This window comes from Rosa rugosa, chromosome 5, assembly GCF_958449725.1.
Source record: "Rosa rugosa chromosome 5, drRosRugo1.1, whole genome shotgun sequence".
Classification (NCBI taxonomy): domain Eukaryota; kingdom Viridiplantae; phylum Streptophyta; class Magnoliopsida; order Rosales; family Rosaceae; genus Rosa; species Rosa rugosa.
Genome location: NC_084824.1, coordinates 4,869,291 through 4,890,769, shown reverse-complemented (window position 1 = coordinate 4,890,769; position 21,479 = coordinate 4,869,291). Strand labels below are relative to the sequence as shown.

Here is a 21,479-nt window from a genome sequence, read left to right as displayed (position 1 = left end):
TGTGCTCGATCTGTGGTGTAGCGATGCTAGGCGGTGGTGTGGTGGGGCAAGGCGGTGGTGTGGTGATGCGTTGCGGCGGAGCGGAGGAGCGAGAGTATGGTGGCGGCGATGGCTGCTTGTGGCGCTTGAGGTCTTTACTGGGAAGAATGGTGATTGGGCCGGGCCTTTGGTCTTCGACCCTTGCTGGTTGTGCTTTGCTTTTTGTTGGTTTAGTTATTTGTTTTCTGTTATTGCTTTGTCGGTAATAAGCTCCAACCGTGTTCTGGTTGGAGGCAGTGGCCTGTGTGCCAGTGGCCTGTGTGCCAGTCATTGCACCTTGTGTGCCTGTTTTGCTCTAGGTAGGCGACGAGTTCCTTGCATTTGCAAATGGTCGCTGCCTCTTAGTAGCAGAGGGAAACTATGTGTCACCGGATGTAGTGTCCAGTGGCATTATGATGGGAAAGCTATGCGTATGGTAATTATGCTTTGCTGCAGTCGGGTTGCAGATCAAGTTATCTTTCCGTTGTATCACCGCTGCGTTAATGCAGTTAAAGCAAATAGAGTCGCCAGTAGAGCGCTCTTTGCTAGTTGGTGCTTTGTTGAGTACAAGCATTTAGTAGAGACTCAGGATAGTATTTCAGGATATTCTACTTATTGTAATCAGGGGTTTAGGCTCAATGTCCCCCCCTTGTATTCGACAGTTTCTTTAATTAAGGCTATCAAGGCTTGAGGGCTGCCGCACCGCCCTTTTCTCAAAAAAAAAAAAAAAAATGAAGTACGAACGCCCCTTCTAGGCTAATTTTTGTTTGACAACGTAATTTTCGTTTTCCGGTTTTCATCGTCTTTCAATTGGACGTGTCTAGGCCTTGGGCCTTGTGGTACCCAAATCCTTTCCTTGGTGTCTAAAGAACTACCCATCTTAGCTGTATGACAAAGGGCAGAGGCCAGTCAAATCCTACCAAATTTATCAAAAGGGGGCTAATCATACAACCCATTTTAAGTGACCATGTTCTCTACCAGACCTCCAATTTGAAAAATTGTTAGTAGCAATTTTTTTTTTTTTTTGGATAAGTAAAGACTAGCAAATACATAAGACTACGATGGTGGAAGTCTTCAAAGTGTAGGAATTGGTTGGTTCAAAAATTGAAGGAAAAAAAAAATTACTCTAATGCTCCGAAGTCATTTACTTTTGTGCATTATTCACTTTTGTCATCAAGAATCACACTTCCATTATTATATAATGGCAGGTTTCAGTCTTGAAGTCTGTCTTCTTCGATGGATAAGACTCAAAATGGAGTTTATGAAATTACAAGAAAAACTAAAACGGGAGTGTATTCCATGCACCGTCAGTGCATGGGTACTTGCAATATGAATGGATGTAATTTTTTTGATATTAAAATATATAAATGGGTGGATTAGATGAGTGACTGTTATTTTTTTAGAGATTAAAATAACCGACAGTGCACTTGGTGCATACAATCCTCTCCAAACTAAAACTTAGAAACTAAACAAACAATAGAATAGAATGTAAATGAGGTAGAAAATTCATATTGTGCAACGTCTTGGACAAGAAATAGAATGTCTCTAATTTTACCCCTTGCACCAAGTCGCTGACTAACAGTAACACTGACACACACCCGTGCATTGCAATTATAAAAGAACGGGTCGTTTACGCGGCAAAGGAAAAATAAACTGACGAAAATGCCCCCGGGATCGTTCGGTGAAGCCGAGGGGAGGATAAAAGCCACCTCGCACTATATATAGCAATTCCCAACTTTGGGAAAAGGCAGCCAAGTTGAAGTTGGTATTTTGGGGAAAATCCAAAAAGACGAACCGAAATTCTCTCTCTTCCCCCCGAGATTTTCAAAGCGCAGTTTTCCAAATTCGGAGGTAAACGCTTCTCCCAAATCCGCTTCCTCTTTCTCTCTGAAACCTCCGATCCGCGCTGTGCTCTCTCCCAGCGCGATCCTGGGTTTCTAGGGCTTTAATTTGACCCGGTAATTAGGCTTTTGATTTTTGCTTATTGTTTGTTGGTTTCTTCTGTGAATTATAGCAATGAGTGATCACATAGTGTTGTACGTCGACCGTCTCATTAGGCCCATGGCCTCGCAGCCGCCGTCCGACGTTAAGGCGGCAGTGGAGGACCCGGCGCCGCCGGAGACCGAGGCCGGACCTTCGTCTAGCTCGTCGGCGGCGGCGGAGGGCGACTGCGGCGAGGAGGAGGAGCAGGAGCCGTTGATTCAGACGGCGGAGTGCCGCATTTGCCAGGATGAGGATAGCGTCAACAATTTGGAAACTCCTTGTGCCTGTTGCGGCAGCCTCAAGGTAAATACATATAAGTTTTGAGTTTGTATCTGATGGTCAATTTGTGTCGTCGTGGAGTTAAATTGATTTGACATGACTATAAGCTATGGTGTCGTTTCGTGTGGTTAGAGAGGATATTGAAAACTTGAAAATGTTTGCATGAATTAGGGGCATCAAGTCAATGTGACATGCCCTCTCAAATTCTGTGCTAATTGTTCGGCCTCCTTGTTTGTTCATTGATGTAATCGAAAGAAATGTTGCAATTTATTTGCAAGTGTCTTGGTGAATGTCGATTATCTGAGAAAATATGGGATGAACTAGTGCTTTATAGTCTTCCGTTCTTTTCTTTTGATTATTGTTGGTGAAATATAATCTCATTATCTGTGTTGAAAATTTAGTTACATCTGTTGTTATGTGTTTCCGATGGAATTGTAAATGAGTTTAACCGTCTTTTTTTTTTTTTTTTTTTTCAGTATGCTCATAGGAAGTGTGTTCAGCATTGGTGCAATGAGAAAGGAGATATAACTTGTGAAATTTGCCATCAGGTAGGCTCCTCGAATCTTATGAGTGCCTTTATTAGATTTTCTTACTTTCTTGGCTACTGTTCTTGAAAAGTTAAGTCCTAATTTCCGATTAGAATGAGTGGGCTGCCCCATTCCGAAAGGAATCTGAACTAGTATTGAGAGGATGGATGACAGTTACATATGGATTTATGATGTGACATGGTAAGGGTGTGATGAACCTTGACTTAATGAATTAAATGATACCGCAGGGCCATGATTGTATCCATGAAAATTCGATTTGAACAGGTGAATAGAAAGTCATTTGCATAAATTTGTGCACATGGTTCTTAGATATCATTGCTAAGTATGCTTTTGCTGTTTTCATTCAACATTGTGTAGATAAGTTATCCTTTTGAATTTGAAGAAGTAGGTGACCTTCTGTTTTCTTTGATCATATTTGGAGTAAACCGGATGTCTGAATTTTTGCAGTTCATATTGCTGCATCTGACTTATTCTTGAAGTTTTTAAATCATTTCAAGTATTACTTCTTTGTTTCCTGTCCAGCTTACACGGTGATCTTTTGTATTATCTACAGCCTTACCAACCAGGCTACACTGCACCTCCTCGTCCACATCCTGATGAAACTACTATTGAAATGTAAGTCCTTTTTTATTTTTGTTTACCTTGTGTTTTAGCGGTAATGTTTATGCTTTTCATATCCTTTTTAATGTTTGGTAACAATGCTAGTTAATACTTCTGTCATTCTCATTCTGATGCAGGAGCATCCAAGAGGCTTTCCAATTTAGTTTAGGGTTGTAGTAGTTCTTGTTAGGGATTTGTTCCTTTCCCGTTTTTGAGGACTACGGTTTAATATGATCGTAGGGCTGGGAAATAGGAATAGTAGGTTTTAATGTAATGCGTCTTTGTAGGTACTCTATTATCTTTTATCTTTTTATAACTAGAGTTTCTCTAGGGTTTCTTGGACTGCAACTAAATTATCTACTTTCTAAACTTTAATCCTACAGCGTTTTCTCCTGTATTCTTGTTTGTTTATTACTGGGATCCAATTTTTCTATAGTGATTTGCCAATTATATAAGCAAGACAGTATAAGCTTCTGCACGTGTCTTATTATCTTTCGGTTATGGATGTTTCCTACAGAGGAGGCTGGACACTTTCTGGGTCTCCTTTGAGTTTGGACGATCCACGCATCTTGTCAATTACGGAAGCAGAACGTCAGTTTCTGGATACTGAATATGATGAGTATGCTGCTTCAAGTAGTAATGGGGCTCCATTTTTCCGATCCGCTGCCTTAATTGTAAGCCCTTGATTTTTCAAGATTAAAAATTTCTTTTCCATATTTCAATTCCTCGTGTGATTATAAATAAATTTAATTGGAATTTTATTCACTGCATTTGGCAGCTAATGGCCCTTCTGATCTTGCGACATGCATTGAGGGTCACAGATGATGATTCCGGTGATGATACATCTGCTATTTTCTCGGTAAGTGGATTTTAACTTGCATTTTCTATTAACTCGCCCACCTGATACTTCAGTATTAAATGAATCTCATTTAATAGTTCATGAAATGAATGTCTGTAGCTCTTTTTGCTTCGAGCGGCTGGATTTCTTTTGCCCTGCTACATTATGGCTTGGGCCATCAGTATCTTGCAGCGTCGACAGCAAAGACAGGTTAGTATGTCAGTTGATTCTACTTTTAGATGTTAATTTTTGTAACTTTCATTGTTGTAAGTTTTATAACTATATTGCTGCATGCTAATCACTATTACATGGTCTATTCCATGATATCAACTTAAAAACAGAACCTAACACTTTTAAACTGCAACAAGATCCATGTAATTTGTGTTGATGATTTCTCCTTGATTTTTCTGTCGTTATATTGTGTGAAACAGGAAGCTGCAGCGTTGGCAGCAACACAAGTTGCTTTTGTTCTTCAATCTGGGCAACATAGGGGTCTGCAGTTTGCGGTAGCATCAGGGCCCCCCGGAACGACTGCACAGCAAGAAACTGCCTAATTCTCATACAGTCTGGAGGGGTCTGCAGTTTGCGGTAGCATCAGGGCCCCCCGGAACGACTGCACAGCAAGAAACTGCCTAATTCTCATACAGTCTGGAAGAATGCTGGAGAGTTTTCTGTGCCATGGTGAGGGCGAGTAGCGGAAAGTAGTGAACAATAAATGGAAACATTATAATCACAATTGTTTTCTAAAAATATAAAAAGAGAAAATAGAAAGAAAAAAAAAAACAGAAAAGGCTATAGCTGCGTGGACTTCTGTCAAATGGCTTGTTGAAAAGGCTTCCCAGTTTACCTCCATCTCTGGTTGTCATGTATTATATGTATGTATTTATATTATTTTCATTCAACCAGAGAAAAAGGAAATATTTATTTTCATTCCGGTTACCTCTGCCACAGCTGGTTGTCATCTGGAACGGGTTGTCTTGTTCAACTTGATTTATTGGCTGTAATTCCTACTTTGTATTATACTTTTTGTTATCCAATTTCCATTTCATTAAAGGCTTCAGTAATTATTTTCCGTAATTCTTGTCATTTGGCTCTGGATATGATTGATGACACAAATGTTGCCATCGTCATGCATTATGATATGCATCCGCGGCATCCCCCATGATCGATGCCTGTCTTTATACTCCAAAAACATTTTTCGGCTTTGCTTCAAGCCGGAACCAAATCAAGTTTGTGTTTGCAAGGTTGTTGCTGAGGCTCTTAGAATTGTTGTCTTCATCCTCTGAATTTCAGAACGTGAAATGCTGCTTGTACCGATGAACTTGGTCAGGTTTAGAACAGTTCACTCTTTACAGAAAGAGCAGTTTTAGATTGTAGCTTTAAGAACCGTGTTAACTTGGTATTGTTTATAAGATAGGATCTTGGATTCATTATAGATCTCATGAAGCAGTGGCCCAGACTAGGATGGGGCAGTGGATTTGTTGATAAAGAAGGGAGCATATATTCTCTCACACTCTTGGTATGATTATGATCCAAGAAGAATGATCGGAAAGTACATAAAGGAAAGCTCCGATCTCTCTTTAGCATATATTTTGGGGACATTCTGTTTGCAGTTCCCACCTTTGTTTTGTTGTACCTTTATCCTAAAGATAGGTTTATCAAGAAGAAGCGTCCTAATGTGATCATGTTCGAATTATCGGAGCGCCATCTGCACTCACCTTCTCTCCTGTGTCAAAGTTCAGTAGGGCATGGTGAGCGCCTGAGCGCGAAGGACTCCCGGCCATGCTGGAATAGTACTCCTCTGAACTGAAATGTCGGCATTTCTCAGGGAACAGAAAGTTTAGCAACTTGTGATGAATAATAGGCCAAGAACATTTCATTGTCATTATCTCCATGAATATTGTCTTTAAACATAAAAATGTTGAAGGATGAAAGGAAAGGAAAAGAAGAAAAGAGAAAGAAGAAGCTATTGTGCAAAGATCGGCTATGCTACTCAATGAATAGTTAAAATACTATTCATTTCCTCTTTATCTTCTTTAAATTTGCTTTGGTACTCATTGCCATTGGTAGCTTACTCCCTCATGAACATTGCTGTCATTGCACCGAGACAGTTAAGTTGGGGGGTTTAAACTTTAGGTATAGAAAGCCACAACTTTAAGACCAACCTCGAGAATACTTAAAGCCTTAATTCGAATTATTAACATAATTTTCTTTGTGCTTTTTAGTTAAAATGATGTGGGATGGGATCCACATTCACCAGATTAGTAAGAACAATGAAAGAATAAGTATCTAGTTGCATTGGTTGATTTACCTTGGCAGCTTAGTACGTAGCCGTACGACGATATATATGTACCCAAAGAAGCAAAAGGCCCCAGCTAGCTAGCATTTTTATGTCTTAATTTGGCAAAAGGGCTTCAATTGGAACTTGAAGTTGAAGGCACAGCTAGCCTTACAAGTTTTGGTTCTGTTGGAGGATACACCCGGAGGTTTTGGAATCCAAATTTTCTCAATAAAACTTTGAGACCTTGATCCCATTGGCTTTAGCAATACTTAATATGGCATCGTATTTTCTGTCTACATCGAGTTATTTTGTTACATTGGAAGAGATCGAACATGTTCTTGATGCGGCAAATGTTAATGGAGGATGAGTATGTTCTTGTTTTCTGTGATGCTTGGTTTGTGAAACCTCCTTTGGGTGGTTTAAACCTTATGGAGAGAAAAATGGAGTAGAAAGCTACAACTCATTTAGCTCTTTTCACTTTAGTTGGGGGATAAAAAGCAAAGAATCAGCACATTAACAAAAAACCATTCAAGCTGAGTGAGATTTGATTGCTTTGGACCATGACCAGTGACCAGTCGGCATTCACAATCGATCCTAAGGCTACATGTCATTGTCTCTCACATTCGATTAAAGTGTAGGAATTTATGCTTTAGAATGTTCCAAGTTGCATGTGATCTATACTATTATAAACGCAATACTCATTAAACAATGAGTTACAAAGAAAAAGTTGGAGTTGCAAACTGAATGGGGGTTTAATCAGTATTGGCAACCCAACCAAACCCAAAGAAGAGCAAAGTAAAGCATAAAGAAACACATTTAGCACAAGAAACCAAGTACTGGTCTCAATTATTTTTTAGTTTCATTGGGAAGAGAGCTTGGAAGAGTCTAAAGTGGATGAGGGAGGAGATCTTAAAATGGCATAAAGCAAGTGTTTGTTTCTTTTGTTGGCTGCTCTGATCTGCTCTCTGCTCTATTTCCCATTCTTAATTCTCCTCCTATTCTTTATATGCATGTCTTGCTTGCAACTATTGCAGCATCTGAGTAGTGTGTCTGCCCAGTCACATATATTCCTATTTGAAAAAACAAAACGTACCCTCCTTTTCTTAGTAGGAAAGGAATTGTATTTTACCACAAAACCCCCATTACAAATCTCACATTATGAGCTTAAAGGCCCAGAAAGTAGTAGTTAACTTAAGAGCAGAACACAATCTGAGTTAAAATTGAAGAATCATAAGCTGTTAAACTTTGAGTAAGTAAGTAGATGTTAAATTTTTACACATAAGAAGCATACACTAGTGATGTGGCATGTGGGTACTAAGAGACCAAGAGACAAAAGCAAGGCAAATGATAGGGATGTAGGGAAACAAATGAAAAAAGATGCTTGGCTTGTCAAGGGTATTGTTCAAATATACCTTTAGTTATTCATCATCCATGTCATGTCAGATTCTTGAAATAACAGCCTTAATTTGCTTAGATTGCAGTCTTTATTATGATTTGAGGTGAATCTAAAATTCCTCTTGGTGTTTTGGGTCCCTCCTTTGCTTTTACACTTTAAAGCCCCTGCTGCCTAAACCCAACAAGACATAAATAGCCTGCTTATGTCTACAGGAATGGAACATACCATTAGAAACTACAAACTGGTCTCAATACTCAAACCAAAGGAAGATACTACAACTGTTCTCATTGTTTGTTTTTGTAAAAATCAAACCATGGTGTCGAGTAATCATAGAGTGTTTATCCTTGCTATCTGTATTGGGTTGTTAGTATTTCAACCAAGTGAAGTTTCTGGCCATCGAAGTATAGGCGTTGCGCTAAGACTGAATCAAGAACATCATCGGATTCTTAAGGCTGTCGTCACTGAAGAAATGAACACAGGAAAGAAGAATTCAACAAGTACAAACAAGAATTTTGATCCAAATCAATCAAGCAAAAGAAAGGTGAGAAGAGGATCAGATCCTATCCACAACCGGGCTTAGCTAATACATTCAGCTTGTTTTTCTTTGAGTAGAAGGAGCAAGCTGACATATTAAACACAAAGCTGCAGCTTCAAGCAATGCAGAGAAAACCAGAAGCTGGTCAATTGCTTCTGCTTTCTTGAGAAATCTTCTGAGGGTTGCTTGGTTGGTTGGTCTTTTTCTCTATCTTGCATGAGAGTTTTTTTTTTTTTTTTTTTTTTTTTTTTTTTTTTTTTTACAATAGAGCAGAGATGTGTATAGTGGTGCCTCCATTTGAAAGAAACAATATAGTTGTTTTCAGTTTTTCTATTTTCGATTCTTTTGAAGTACAATGTTCTGTTTCTGTTTGCATCACATCAGTATTAGAGTTCTTGCAGATCATAGTGAAATTCTTTTGTAATCCTCCGGTTCTTAAGGGCTTTCTAAATCAAATGTTATACCTTGAACCTGCTTTGATACCAAGTTGAATATAAAAATTGGATGTGTTTGTATAATTATTCATCTCCAAAAGAGGAGGTATATATGGAGGTACAAGTGTAATCCTAATAGGAAAATATCTCCTACAATTATACAGGATACTTAATCTACACATACAAGGAAAGTAAATATTTACAGAATATTCTACAAAATTTTGTACCCAATTAACGTCATTAACATCATCTTGGCTTTACAATATTCACTACAGCATTAAGCTACATTAAATATTTATTCATTCTTCTTTTGGTGTTGGGTAAGGAAGCTTCATAGCAATTGAAAGAGACCAAAGCACTTTCCTTTATGCTTCTACAAGAACCAATTTGGTAAAATATTGCATAGTTCAAAGCTTTTACCTATGATCACCACTGATGGGAGTCCTGGGCTTGCAGCTATGACGGCCGTGAAAGTGATGCTGATTGTGGCAGTGGTAATGGCCCCTCCAACTGATTGGGCAGTCCGGGCACAATAATGGGCTTTTGGGTCCATTATAAGGCTTCAACTGGCTGGGCAGGGTTGGATTGTGGGCTGAATTATTTTGGAGGTTATGTTAGTCGATTGGGGTTGGAGGTCCCTTTAATTATCTTTTCTTTTAAATTTTGACAACGGGCTCTTTTGAGGAAGATATTTCGGAGTGGGAGCCGAAAATATTTATTTTAATTACAGAGACAAAGAAATATATATATATATAAAGATATTCTCTGAAAATAAAAGTTTCACCGATACACTCTTTGTCAATGAAAGTTCGTCATTATCACATTATGAACTCTTATTCTTCTAGATATTATTTTAAATTTTGATAGTTAGGACTTAGGAGTTTAACCTTGCTCGCCTAAATTTTGGAGCTTCTAAGGGTTATGATACCCAACAACCCTTTTGCGACGTCCTACTCTTCAGCAAAGGTATTTCCCACTCGGAAGGTATTTCCCACAATAGTTTTTATTTGTTACGTAATTCATTCAAATCTCGACCACCAATGCTCACACAAGCATCCCATGTTTTTTTTTTTTTTTTTTGGGTAGCGTAGTCTTAACATTTCTCTCCCAAAAATTCTTTGAGGACGGACCATTACAAAAATTGGATCTTAATTGTCAAATATATATATATATATATATATATATATATATATATATATATATATATATATATATATACGAGTCATTTTCCACACATGCTCTGCATGTGCAAATATTTTTTATTTTATTTTTTCAGAAATAAAAAAGAAAACCGTCATTACAAAGAGAAGATACTGGGAGTAAAAAGTGGGTTGTGAGTTTTATTTTTTATTTTTTTATAATAAAAGTATATTTGTAAATGTCATAATTGTCCTTGTGATTTAATTAATTCTCAAAGTTTTTCAATCTTCTAAGATCATTTCTGTCAAAAATTTTGATTTTGACTAACAAACTCTCTTATCTTAATAATAGTATAGATATACACCTTTCAAAAAAAAAAAAAGTATATATATAACTAATACTATTCTGTATGGCTTTGACTCTCTCTCTCGATAGAGAGAAATATTGTCGTTTCGTCTCCTCGGTGAGCGGCGGCGACAAAACTTATCGCTTGCTTCTCTATTCTTATGGCGGCAGCGACAAATCTCTTCGTCCACCTCTATCTTCGGTTAGAGGAGGCGATGTTGCTGATGTTGGTGGGATTGGGATTAGAACTCTGATTGTTCAAATCTGGTTTGGTGGACCTCTTGATAGTGAGGAAGGATCTGCTCTTGATCCGTCGATCGATGGTGATGGTAGCGAGTGGCGCGGCAGCCAGATTGCTTCTATTGGAGGTGGTGGTGCTTGGTGGTTGGGCTGTGTGCGTCTGAATAGTGAATTTTGGTGGGTTGACGGCTTCGTCTTCTTCTCAAATTCCTCGTTGTATTCCAATGATGGTAGTGATGCAGATCTCGGGGCAGGTCTAATTGGCTGTCTTTGGCTCATGTTGGCGCAGTATCTGGTCTTCGATGGCGGAGGCGGTAGTTTGCCTCGGGCTGGTCTCTGGTTGACGTGGTCTTCAGTTCCAGCGGTGGTTATGGCGATGGCCGGTGCAGTGCCATCTCTGAGTGTGCGTTGGATCTTGCCAACGATGAAGGTGCTGGGTCGGATTGATGGTTGTGGTGTGGACAACAAAATCTTTGCCGGCGGCTGGGAAACGTTGGTGGAGACTGCTAGCTAGGGTTTCTCCAATCTGGGCTTATTGGGCTTACAAGTGGTCTCTGGGCTTTTTATTTTTTATTTTTCATTTGATCATTATTCCTCTTTTGTTTAAGAGGAATATGATTATGCTTTTCTTGTATTGAGTGGAGAGATCGCAACGAAAAGAGAGACCTCGTTATCAATTTATTTTCTTCGGGGCTCTACTTTTCTTTGTTTTAGGCTTAATCCTAAAATGTGTGTGTGCTAGGAGATTACTAGTTTGTTTGCTCTTTTATTAGGGGTGGTTTTGTAGTAGTTTATACGGAACGGTTATTTCTGTCGACCCCATAGAAGTTAAACTGCTTGCTAAATTACATAATGGGATGACTTTTTTGCTAAAAAATAATAATAATAATAATAATAGTATATATATATATACACACACACATGCTATGGCCACTTTGGATCGTTCTACAGTTGAAAATATGGAATCGATCTGGGGCGCATATATTTATACCTTCTCAGCCTCTTAGCAGTTCCTCCTCCTACTCGATCTGACTGTTAATGGACGCCGCCTAATGAGCACGAATAAAGAAGAAGAAGTACAAACCAGAAATTCGATTCAGATCGATCAAGCAAGCAAATTAAAGAAGATTGAATTCGAAGAGAATCAGATCCACTGCGGCTATACGTATAGACAAATCTTTAATAGCCCACACTCGTCTTGTTTCTTTGACTAGAAGCAGCAATTTGATCGATGACGTTTTAATTAAACACAAAATGCTTCAAGCATATTGCATAGCAAACCAGAAGGTGGTGGAGGAGTTGCTTCTGCCTTCTGGAGTGGTACGTACGTTGGTCCTCTTCTCGATCTGTGTTTGCATTGCAGTTTTCTCTGTATTAATTAATGTGATGCTGTAAGCGACATCAATCATAGCGTTAACTAAGCGCTAAGCAACATTAATCCGGCCACCTGATTCCGGTCATTTGTATGCTAATTAATTAGCAAAAACACCCTCATCATTGTTAGACAACCATACATGTTTTTGCTTGATTAATAATTCATATTCTCGGCATTGGGGGATGATGCAACTGGTGAGTACGACCTGTAGTAATATTAGTTCGTTTAAGATCAACATTATTGATAAAAGATGAGATTTAACATGATTTGACACGAAAAAGAGCCATTATCTAGATGCATGTACAAGTTACCTAATTGAATGGTTAAGAGTTAAGACTCAGGTCTCCGTACGCATGCAGTTGCAAAAACCAATCCAATATCTGAAAACGATTCCTGATTTCTAATCTTCCGGAAGCAGAGACGTAGATTATATGTGTTGCTGCATTTTGGGACGCTTTATTATGGGAAAACTTAAAGAAGACCAACTAAATATGCAAATATTCTGTTCTATTAAGGATAATGCTTATCCATATAGTAATTCACCTTTGCGGCAAGATATTTGTTTAGCTTTAGCTTCACACACCATTGGGGGACGGGTCTTATCTTGATTGTGTAATATTTGGTGTATATATATATATATATATATATATATGAAATAAGAACATAAATGCTTTTAGGTGGAAGCTGATCCTCATCCTTACGATCTAATCCACCCATAATTTTTCAAGTAATCTACCCTCCCTCCTGCCTGGCAGGATAAATATTTCATGGTCCACATATGACTGTGGTCCTAACACCACTCACTCTGCATACTTTCTTGAGATTAATTGATGTCAATTTCTTCACTGCATATATAGAACCAACTATAACAAAGCACCAAATCAATTTCAGATTCGTATCATGTCATGGCCTGTTAAATATATCAAATATATATATAAAGTCATTCATCAGAACTCGATCAATTCTTGTCAAGTCCGTGACACTACTGTACGTGCTACCCAAATAAACGAGTTTGAATGAGCTCGTTTAATGAACAAAATGCGCTATATATTTGCGAATTCACTCAAAATAAGTATCAATTATTTCCTTCACGGAAAGGTCTGCAAACTCATACTTTCAATTTGGTTTCTTTTGTACAGATTTCAAATCATGCTATGGAAATTGACAACCCTATACTTCCATTCCCTCAGAAATTATCTGTCCATTTATGCCTATACAAGATGGGGGCCTGGGGTAATATCCCAATATAGTGTTGTAATAACTCTACCATTTCTATTTACAGATAGTTATGATAAAATCAACAGATAGTTATGATAAAATCAAAAATAAAGAAAAAAATTAAAGGGGGATTGGAATTGATTCTTGCACAGAGCAAAGAGGACAACTTGGAAGCCAAATTTAGTAATGGGAAAAGCCAAGACGACATATATAACAGTAGTATAGAGTGATAGCTTTAGCCTTAGCCTGTGTCAACACTTCATTGCGCATGCTGCTAGACCACGACCTCCTTGTCAGAACCTTGTTTTCCAGTCATTATTAACACTTCCTTGACTTAATGCACCACCTCCCTCCCCCTCCTCCTCCTCTAATAACACTAGCCAGGGTTGTTGTACAAGTCACTTATCACTAGCTAATAGACATTTCATGTACTTAACAATCCAATTTTTATATGATGGATTTGATTTCATATAATTCCATGGCATTCGACCAGTTGGGAAGAATTCTGAGCAAATCTCATGTGGCTACTGGCTAGCTCTATTCTTTCTGCTTTCTTGGATTCTTTAGAGACCATAATTAAGGATTAGAAAGAAAAAAAAAAAGGACAAAAATCATCACGTCTTAACTTATTGGAGGATTTGTTTTGGATTCTTATTGCTAGCTAATTTGATCTGCACTTTAGGGTGTAGGGTAATCCAGCCTTTGTTTTTATTTTTTTTTCATGATATTTTAAAGTTTTCAAGATGATCGAATGTATCAAATTTAATAGTTTGAAGCGTTGTTTTTATGATTCGGATTCATAAACATGATCGCATAGAGGATTATTTAGATAGTTAATACACGCGTATTAACTTGACTATTTTCAAGAAATGAGAATTGCAACCAAAATGGGGGATGAGAAAGAGAATTAATTGATCAAGAGGATGAATATTAAGCCGATTAAACATGGCGTGTTGCTTCATAACATTCTTGGGCCCATAGCTTAATTAGCATTGCAAGTCGTAGGATAAGACACAATTATATGATTGAAGATGAACCATAAACGACAATTAATCTCCTTAATTCAAATTCGCCCTCTTTCTCTTTTTTGGTAGTAAGTCCTAATGACTTGATTGATTTTACTTGCTTTGTAATTAAGCAGCCTGACTTGTGTTTCTGAAAGATCAAGTAAACTCCAAACGTGGTGCCAATTTCCCATCATCAATTTTATCCCACTAATTAAATCTGCCCTTAATCATTAGATTAACAGTAAATAAATTAATTACACTAACTAATTTCCCTCTCTGTACGTCTCTCTCTAGAGAGTTCTGTAGTACTCCGTAAATCGTTGGTTGATTGTATGGAGACTAAGCTATATATGGTTCCAGACAATACACATACACATACGACTCCATTACGTAATAATACTGTGTAGTGCACGCTACTCCAGAATTGTGAAGCAATTTCAAAACAGGAACCTCTAAAATCAAAAATGGCCGGATTCGTACGAAATGGTCTGAGCACAGATTTGAATTTCCATGCATTGTGGCAAAAAAGCCACAGTCTTTGTCTTGGTCTGCAAGAATACGCAGAGCTAGCTCAGTCCAGCTCCAGCTGCTACTGCTCAAAATGTCCTTCTGTACTCACCAATTCCCCCATCGACACGTTTTCTCTTCCAATTCGCTTGCTGGTTCCCAGAACTTAAATCCCTGACTTCCATGAAAAAGAAATTTATTGCTTCCAACAAATTCATACGTAAGCTCCGATTAAAGCCCCTTAAATATGGCAGTGACAATTTAATCCTTGCAAATTATTTTCGATTTGTTCAGTGCATAATCTGGTGGTTTAACTTTACTAATAGTTTAATCCCCATCTATTACCAATCTATATATATATATATATTTCCCTGCTCCCGCATCATCATCTCTCTTACTTAAGCTTAGGTGAGCTCTCAAAGTTTGCTCCTTTATGAATCTCTCTCCATGACCAAGACAAAAAGGTCCCCATTCTTTGTAGAGAACTTTGAGCTTAACAAAACCCTAATATTTGATTCCCGATTCCCAACCCAATTCATGGACTTTAAGCCCATTTCTACCACCGCCACCGCCACCGCCACCATCAATACTCCAGATACAGACACTGAGCTCATCCCCACATCAGACCCCAAATCTGGCGCCTTTAGGTCCTTATCCTTCAACAACGGCCCACTCAAGCCCCACCACCCACTTCCTCCGCCGCCTCATACGGCGGTTGTGTACCGAGAATGTTTGAAGAACCACGCGGCCAGCCTCGGCGGCCACGCCCTCGACGGCTGCGGTGAGTTTTTCCCCAGCCCCATTTCCAACCCCGCCGACCCCACCTCGCTAAAATGCGCCGCCTGCGGCTGCCACCGCAACTTCCACCGCCGCGACGCGCCTGACGAACGACGCGCGTTCACTCCTCCAAAGGCCCTTCTCGTCAGCCCTACTCCTCACCACCGCCTTCTTCCTCCGCCGCCAGCTCAGCACAGCTCAAGCCCGAGCCCAAGCCGGAGCACGAGCCCGGGCCCAAGCACCACGTTGAGCCCGCACTCTCCGCCGCCGGTCTCGCACGTGCCGCCCTCCTTCTTCGGCACACCCTCCCAGATGCTCCTCGCCCTCAGCTCCGCCGCGTTTACCGCGCCACCACCGTCGGATGAGAAGGTCCGGAATCCGACGGCTGGGAAGACGGGGAGGAAGAGATCGAGGACCAAGTTCAGCCAGGAGCAGAAGGACAAGATGTTCTGTTTTGCTGACAAACTAGGCTGGAAACTGCAGAGGAGCGAAGAGAAGTTCGTCGAGGATTTCTGCGACGAGATTGGGATTGGTCGGAACGTTTTTAAGGTTTGGATGCATAACAACAAGCACCACATGATGAAGAAGCAGAGGTTGTTGTCGTCGGCCGGGTTGATCAATGACGGTGACGACGGCGGTGATGCCGGCGGAGGAGCTAGCTTTGATTCCACTGCTGAGGAGAACAACAACAACAACAATGTGAATGTCATTATCGACTCCCACAATGAAAGTAGCAGAGATCATCACCACCACCAAAGGTTTTATCTTTCCAACAATGGGTCCTCTTCTTCGTCTTGAAATCAATGAGAGTTAGAGTTAGCTTGAGAGCTTGGAGATGTTTCGATGCTCCTTTTGTTTACTGGTTTTCTTGGTAGCTTGTTAATGGTGTTTACTGACTAGTGCTTTGGTGAGGAATGAGGATTGAGGAAGAGAACAGAGGCTAATTAACAGTTAAAGACAAGAATTAATCATTGTTAATTCAAGTTTAATTTCTACTTAATTTTTTTTTTTTTTTTTGGCATAGTAATTTCTACTTAATTAGTAGCATCATATATGAAGCTAGCTAGTTGCCTTCTTTGATTTGCAGACACGTTTGGTCATTTTTTTCCTTAGTTTGACAATGAAATTCATCCTAAGAATAAAGTTATAAAGGGATACTATCTATATCAGGGAATTTCTTCATTTAACTTTCTACATTAGGGAATTTTTTCATTTCTTGTGTTTTTTTTTTTTTTAGGTTTGTGGATATGCTTAATATAATCCCTCCACCTTTCGTTTTCGAAATTTTGTTAAAACTGTGTCATCCTGCTATTTTGTTGTTATTCATTTAAGGGTAGACCTGCTTCTGCTCGAAGTGTATTGAATTCTTTCACCAAAACGGTCTTGGTCTTGATGGAGATTAGATGAGACATGGGGGTTTGGTGCACCCTGACTGAGGCAAACGTGTTGTTATTAATTTACTCTAGGGTTAACGTCAAGTAAATTTTATATAGTAGCTTTTAAAATTTTCAAGTACCGAGCAACAAATTTTATATAATATTATGGGTAAGCTTATTGGGTCATATAAACTCTCGTCACATTTCTAGATTCTCGAGTGATATGATATCGTACTTGACTAACCTCTTGTAACACCAGCACGCTTTTACTCGATCTACTGTATAATTTGCATGCTAGGGCACATGAGGAAATGATATACGTACATTGTTGTCATTTTTTAAGTTTTCTTTTGATGAGGAGAAGAAAATGCAATACAAAATTCCATCATAACCAGACTTGAGTTGCAAGTTGCAAACTAGCATTTGTGTTAGTGGATAAAAACCAATTAGATCAAAGTTGACCTGAGTCTCAAGTACATGTATTTGAAAAATAAACTGATTCAAGTACTCACATTACTTGAGTTTGAAAAGCTAATCTCTATAATATTATTCACGGGTTGAACAATCAATTGTTCAATTCATATTTTCAAGTTGAATATATATGAGATTACTTTTTTACATACTATTTACCCTAATTTTTGATACTACAGGTGTTATTACGGTGATTTAATCAAAAAATATATAGTCATGAACGCATCATGTATTCAAATTTAACAAAAATTAGACGAATGTTCCAAATTGACCAACGCGTAAATTATGCAGGTATCATTATATGAAGTTCTCTAACTACCAAGCTGATGATATTACATGTGGCATTTTCAGAATTATTCTCATTAGTACCAATAATATATTTGCCTCCACGTTATTTTATCGGATTTCTTGCCTCTGATGATAAAACTATAGCGCCCCCCTTCATGATTGTTCTTGGTATCAGATTATATTAAGAAAAACGTAGAAATGCAGAATGTGATATAAAAAGTACTAATAATATAAGAGTTGTGCAGTATAAAAGTAGTAAGTTGGATTCGAAGACTGAATAGTTCCGGTTTAAATATAAACTGGTTCGGGCCTGGGAATGGACCCAGACAAAACACGTATTAGAGATCGAATGTGTTGTCATGCTTGCATGCATTTGTATAATTAAGAAATGTTTATACAGATACCCTGGGCTTTCAAGGCAAGTCGTTTACCGGGATTTGCTTAAACAAAGGTTTAATAGGTAGTGGAAACAGTGCCCAGAACATGAAAAAAAAAACGGCCAGCTTTCCTTTTTTTGGTTGGCTGATTAAAACGGCAAGCATTGTTTTGTTCTTTTACTTTTTAGGAATGATGATCGTCGTTGATTCTGAAAAGAATTAAACTAATCCAGTTTAATAATCATTATGATTTTGTATAAGCATCGAGCTTGATCCACCATCCACCGCCCCTTTATACACACGCGTCGATATCAGCTTGTTGTTTATTCTTTTCTGCGATAGAAACTCGGATATTCTATGATTTCAAAAGCATGATTTAGGTTTTATATGTTTATCAGAAAGGCCACGTGTAGTTATATAACTGGCTCTGCATTCTGCAATTATGTGTAATGGTCTGATTATCAGAAGTGGGATGCCATTAAGAAGTAATTAATCATTTCAGTAACCTACACCTAACCCTAACTTCTGTTCCTTGTCATGGTCATGGCGATGGCGATGGCGACGGCGATGATGAAATACAAAAGATGTGGTTTGCTTTGGCTGGACTAAAGGTATGTTATTGGAACCTACTTTGTGAGAACCTCAAGCTCACAAATTCTACATGTTACAAGGATTAAGGCTCACTTCCAATATTCATTCTCAAAAAAAAAAAGGCTCACTTCCAATATATATATTGCTCTCACGGTGTGACCTCTTCTTTTCTAAATAGCATGAAATGATATGCAAGGGATCGCATTAGGTTAGTTTACTTTATTGTAGCCATTCAGAATGGCTTATAGAATTGATAACAGTTTAATTGTTTTTGGATCGGGAGGTTTAGGAACATGTATTGAAAAGTTGAAGAAAAGGAAATGCTTGTTAGTCAAATTAGGGTTTAGGTTAACAGTGACGTTTACAAACTTATAGTTTATATGCAGTTTTTCTAATTGATAAGTTTACCTTTAGGTCTTATTATAGGTTGACATAAAGCTGTACTCTTGTCATTGTTGAGAGAATTATCTAAACTTGAAATCTGTTTGTGCAATTGAGAATAATGATTGAAATTTTTTCCTATGCAGTAATCTTTACTAATAACCGTGTTGTTGCTGTGATCTGTGACCTATACGTAAAGTTATAAATCCAAGATGAGTTTGATTCTCACTAGCATATGTAAGGATGGACGGGCTAAGGGTTTTTTTAACAAAAAAAAACCGTGTTGTTATCTAAATTAGACAAATATAAGTAAGGGTACGGCTATTGCCACCCTATAATTTTCTTTGTTCACCCATATAAGTAATCTGATAGATCAAATATAAATGGAAATTATGGTATTAAAATCAGGAAAGGTTTACTGATTTGGTTGCTATTTTATAAATGTCTTACATTAATAGAAAAATTAAAAATAAATGAACCATATTACTGGAAACGATTCAGATTCAAATTTGAGAATTTCTCTTCTAAACCCGGATTCAGATTTTTTTTTTGATATATCAAAAAAAACAATCTAATGTGTCAGCATGTAAATCATATCATAAATCTGACATGAGTTCTCAAACTTCCCTGCTATGGTTTTCTAAACTGACTGCTCGTTTGACGTAACTGGATGATAAAACCAATAATTTGTCATAGTGTGATACAGTGATTTTACTTTGTATATATATGTAAGTAATTATAGAAAGGATTGGAGATCTTTTACGGCCGTCAAAATAATTTACACGTACAAGCAGATAATTGGGCTTTTCACTCTGGGCCATCAAAATCTCACGCTGGAGCCCATAGAAAAAGAAACGTATATGGAAGAACAAACGGATATGATGCAGTGAAGAACCAACGTCAAGAACCCACCCATTAGCCTTTTATTTATGGTCATGATTTCTCAATACCTGACCGTCCGTACATCTTTGAGCAGGCGTCTTTGACCGTAATCAGATTTGCCCTTCATAGCTTCATAGCTTTCATGTGAACGACTCTATACGTTCAAGTTCAGGATTTGATGCTCTGCAGAACTACTGCAAACTCACATGGATTTGACTGAATAACTGATCAGTACGTAAGTACGTACTCGAAGCCTCACTTGTTTTATAAACGTCAATTACTTTCACTTACTCTCCCACCTCTCTTTCTTAAAGCGCTTGTGTCTCTGCTTTCATAGACTCCCTGGATTCTCTTCTCTCAATCTCTCTTTCGTAAAATTTTCGAACTCACTAGTCCCAAATTTGACACAGATGACCTACAATGGCGCGACCGAACCTTACCTATTTATGAAGTGTGAACTTGCCGCAGGTATTGTATCATGTTTTCTTGAATGACTATATATTGCTGCGATCAGTGGATGATTGCTAAAGGCTGTTGTTGATTCATTTTTGTTACAATTTAAGTGCAGATCGATACTGAGTATGGCAGCTGGCATGGAGTTAAAAATCTTGTTGTTGCTTTCGGAGTGGGAGATTTAGGAAAATTGGAATTAAACCTTGACTGGAGGTTTGAATTGCCACTGCTGAAATTGCGGATGCCACTTCCCAAGTAATCTAACAATGTCAAAGGTGCGGAGATCAGTTCACTTCAATTAATACAGCTTAGGAGGAAACAGTTGGGCATCTGACCTAGTTGGTCTTTTTTTTTTTTACTTTCCCAATAAAATAGATTTCGATGGACGCATCACCATCACAAAATCATCCAACATTAACGACATTCAGAGTTCTCATGATTGTGAAAAGTACTCTTCTACTAATCCCAATAGGGCCAAATCCAACTTTGAAATTATCTCTTCAGGTTTTCACCGTAAAGCATTTATGGCATGCATTTAGAATTATGGTGTTGGTATATAGGGGCGGAACTAAAGTAAGGCCTGACCCCCCCCCCCCGGTTTCAAATCCTGGTTCCGCTCTGGGTATATTTTGTGTATAATTTGATAAGAGAGATAAAAAGTTATACTAGACAACTGTAGCAGAGACTGCTATTTCAATTTCCCTAGTCTAAGCCATTCTTATTTTCGTATTTCTAGTATCTGTTATTATTATTATTATTTTTTTTTTTTTGAGAAAAAGAGATAATTTCATTCATTTATCCATGGCCAGAAGACACGTACATCAAATGCTGTCTTACACCAAAATCATACATGGTATAAGCTAACAGACAAAGGACAGGTGACCCTCACTGTTAACACATGCGCTCACTTATTGAGCCTACATACAGGAGATCAAATCCTCACTACAAAACCTCTCGTTTGAAAAGTAAACCTAGTCGCCTAGAGACCTCAATTGGTGTACAACTAGAGAAAACTAAGAAGCAAGTAGTAAAAGACTCAAAGTCAAGTACTAGGCAAGGAGACCCGGGAACCAAAAGCTTCCCATGCCCTTATCTCGAGAATCCTCCATCGTAACTAGTCAAGAGGATTTGCTAGAGGC

The 21,479-nt window shown here is 38.4% G+C and overlaps 2 protein-coding genes across 2 annotated transcripts; both read left to right on the top strand.

Moving 5' to 3' along the window:
* Positions 1-1,732: 1,732 nt before the first annotated feature.
* Positions 1,733-5,343, top strand: LOC133710484 (uncharacterized). The gene is made up of 8 exons (XM_062136559.1): positions 1,733-1,869; positions 2,033-2,304; positions 2,757-2,828; positions 3,382-3,443; positions 3,946-4,102; positions 4,207-4,287; positions 4,387-4,476; positions 4,698-5,343. Exons 2-8 carry the CDS (start codon positions 2,035-2,037, stop codon positions 4,818-4,820), a joined length of 855 nt encoding a protein of 284 aa, XP_061992543.1. The 5' UTR covers positions 1,733-1,869; positions 2,033-2,034; the 3' UTR covers positions 4,821-5,343.
* A 9,727-nt stretch (positions 5,344-15,070) lies between these two features.
* On the top strand, positions 15,071-16,627 carry LOC133710105 (zinc-finger homeodomain protein 11-like). Its single transcript, XM_062136095.1, has one exon. It carries the CDS (start codon positions 15,192-15,194, stop codon positions 16,317-16,319), a length of 1,128 nt encoding a protein of 375 aa, XP_061992079.1. The 5' UTR covers positions 15,071-15,191; the 3' UTR covers positions 16,320-16,627.
* Positions 16,628-21,479: the final 4,852 nt, after the last annotated feature.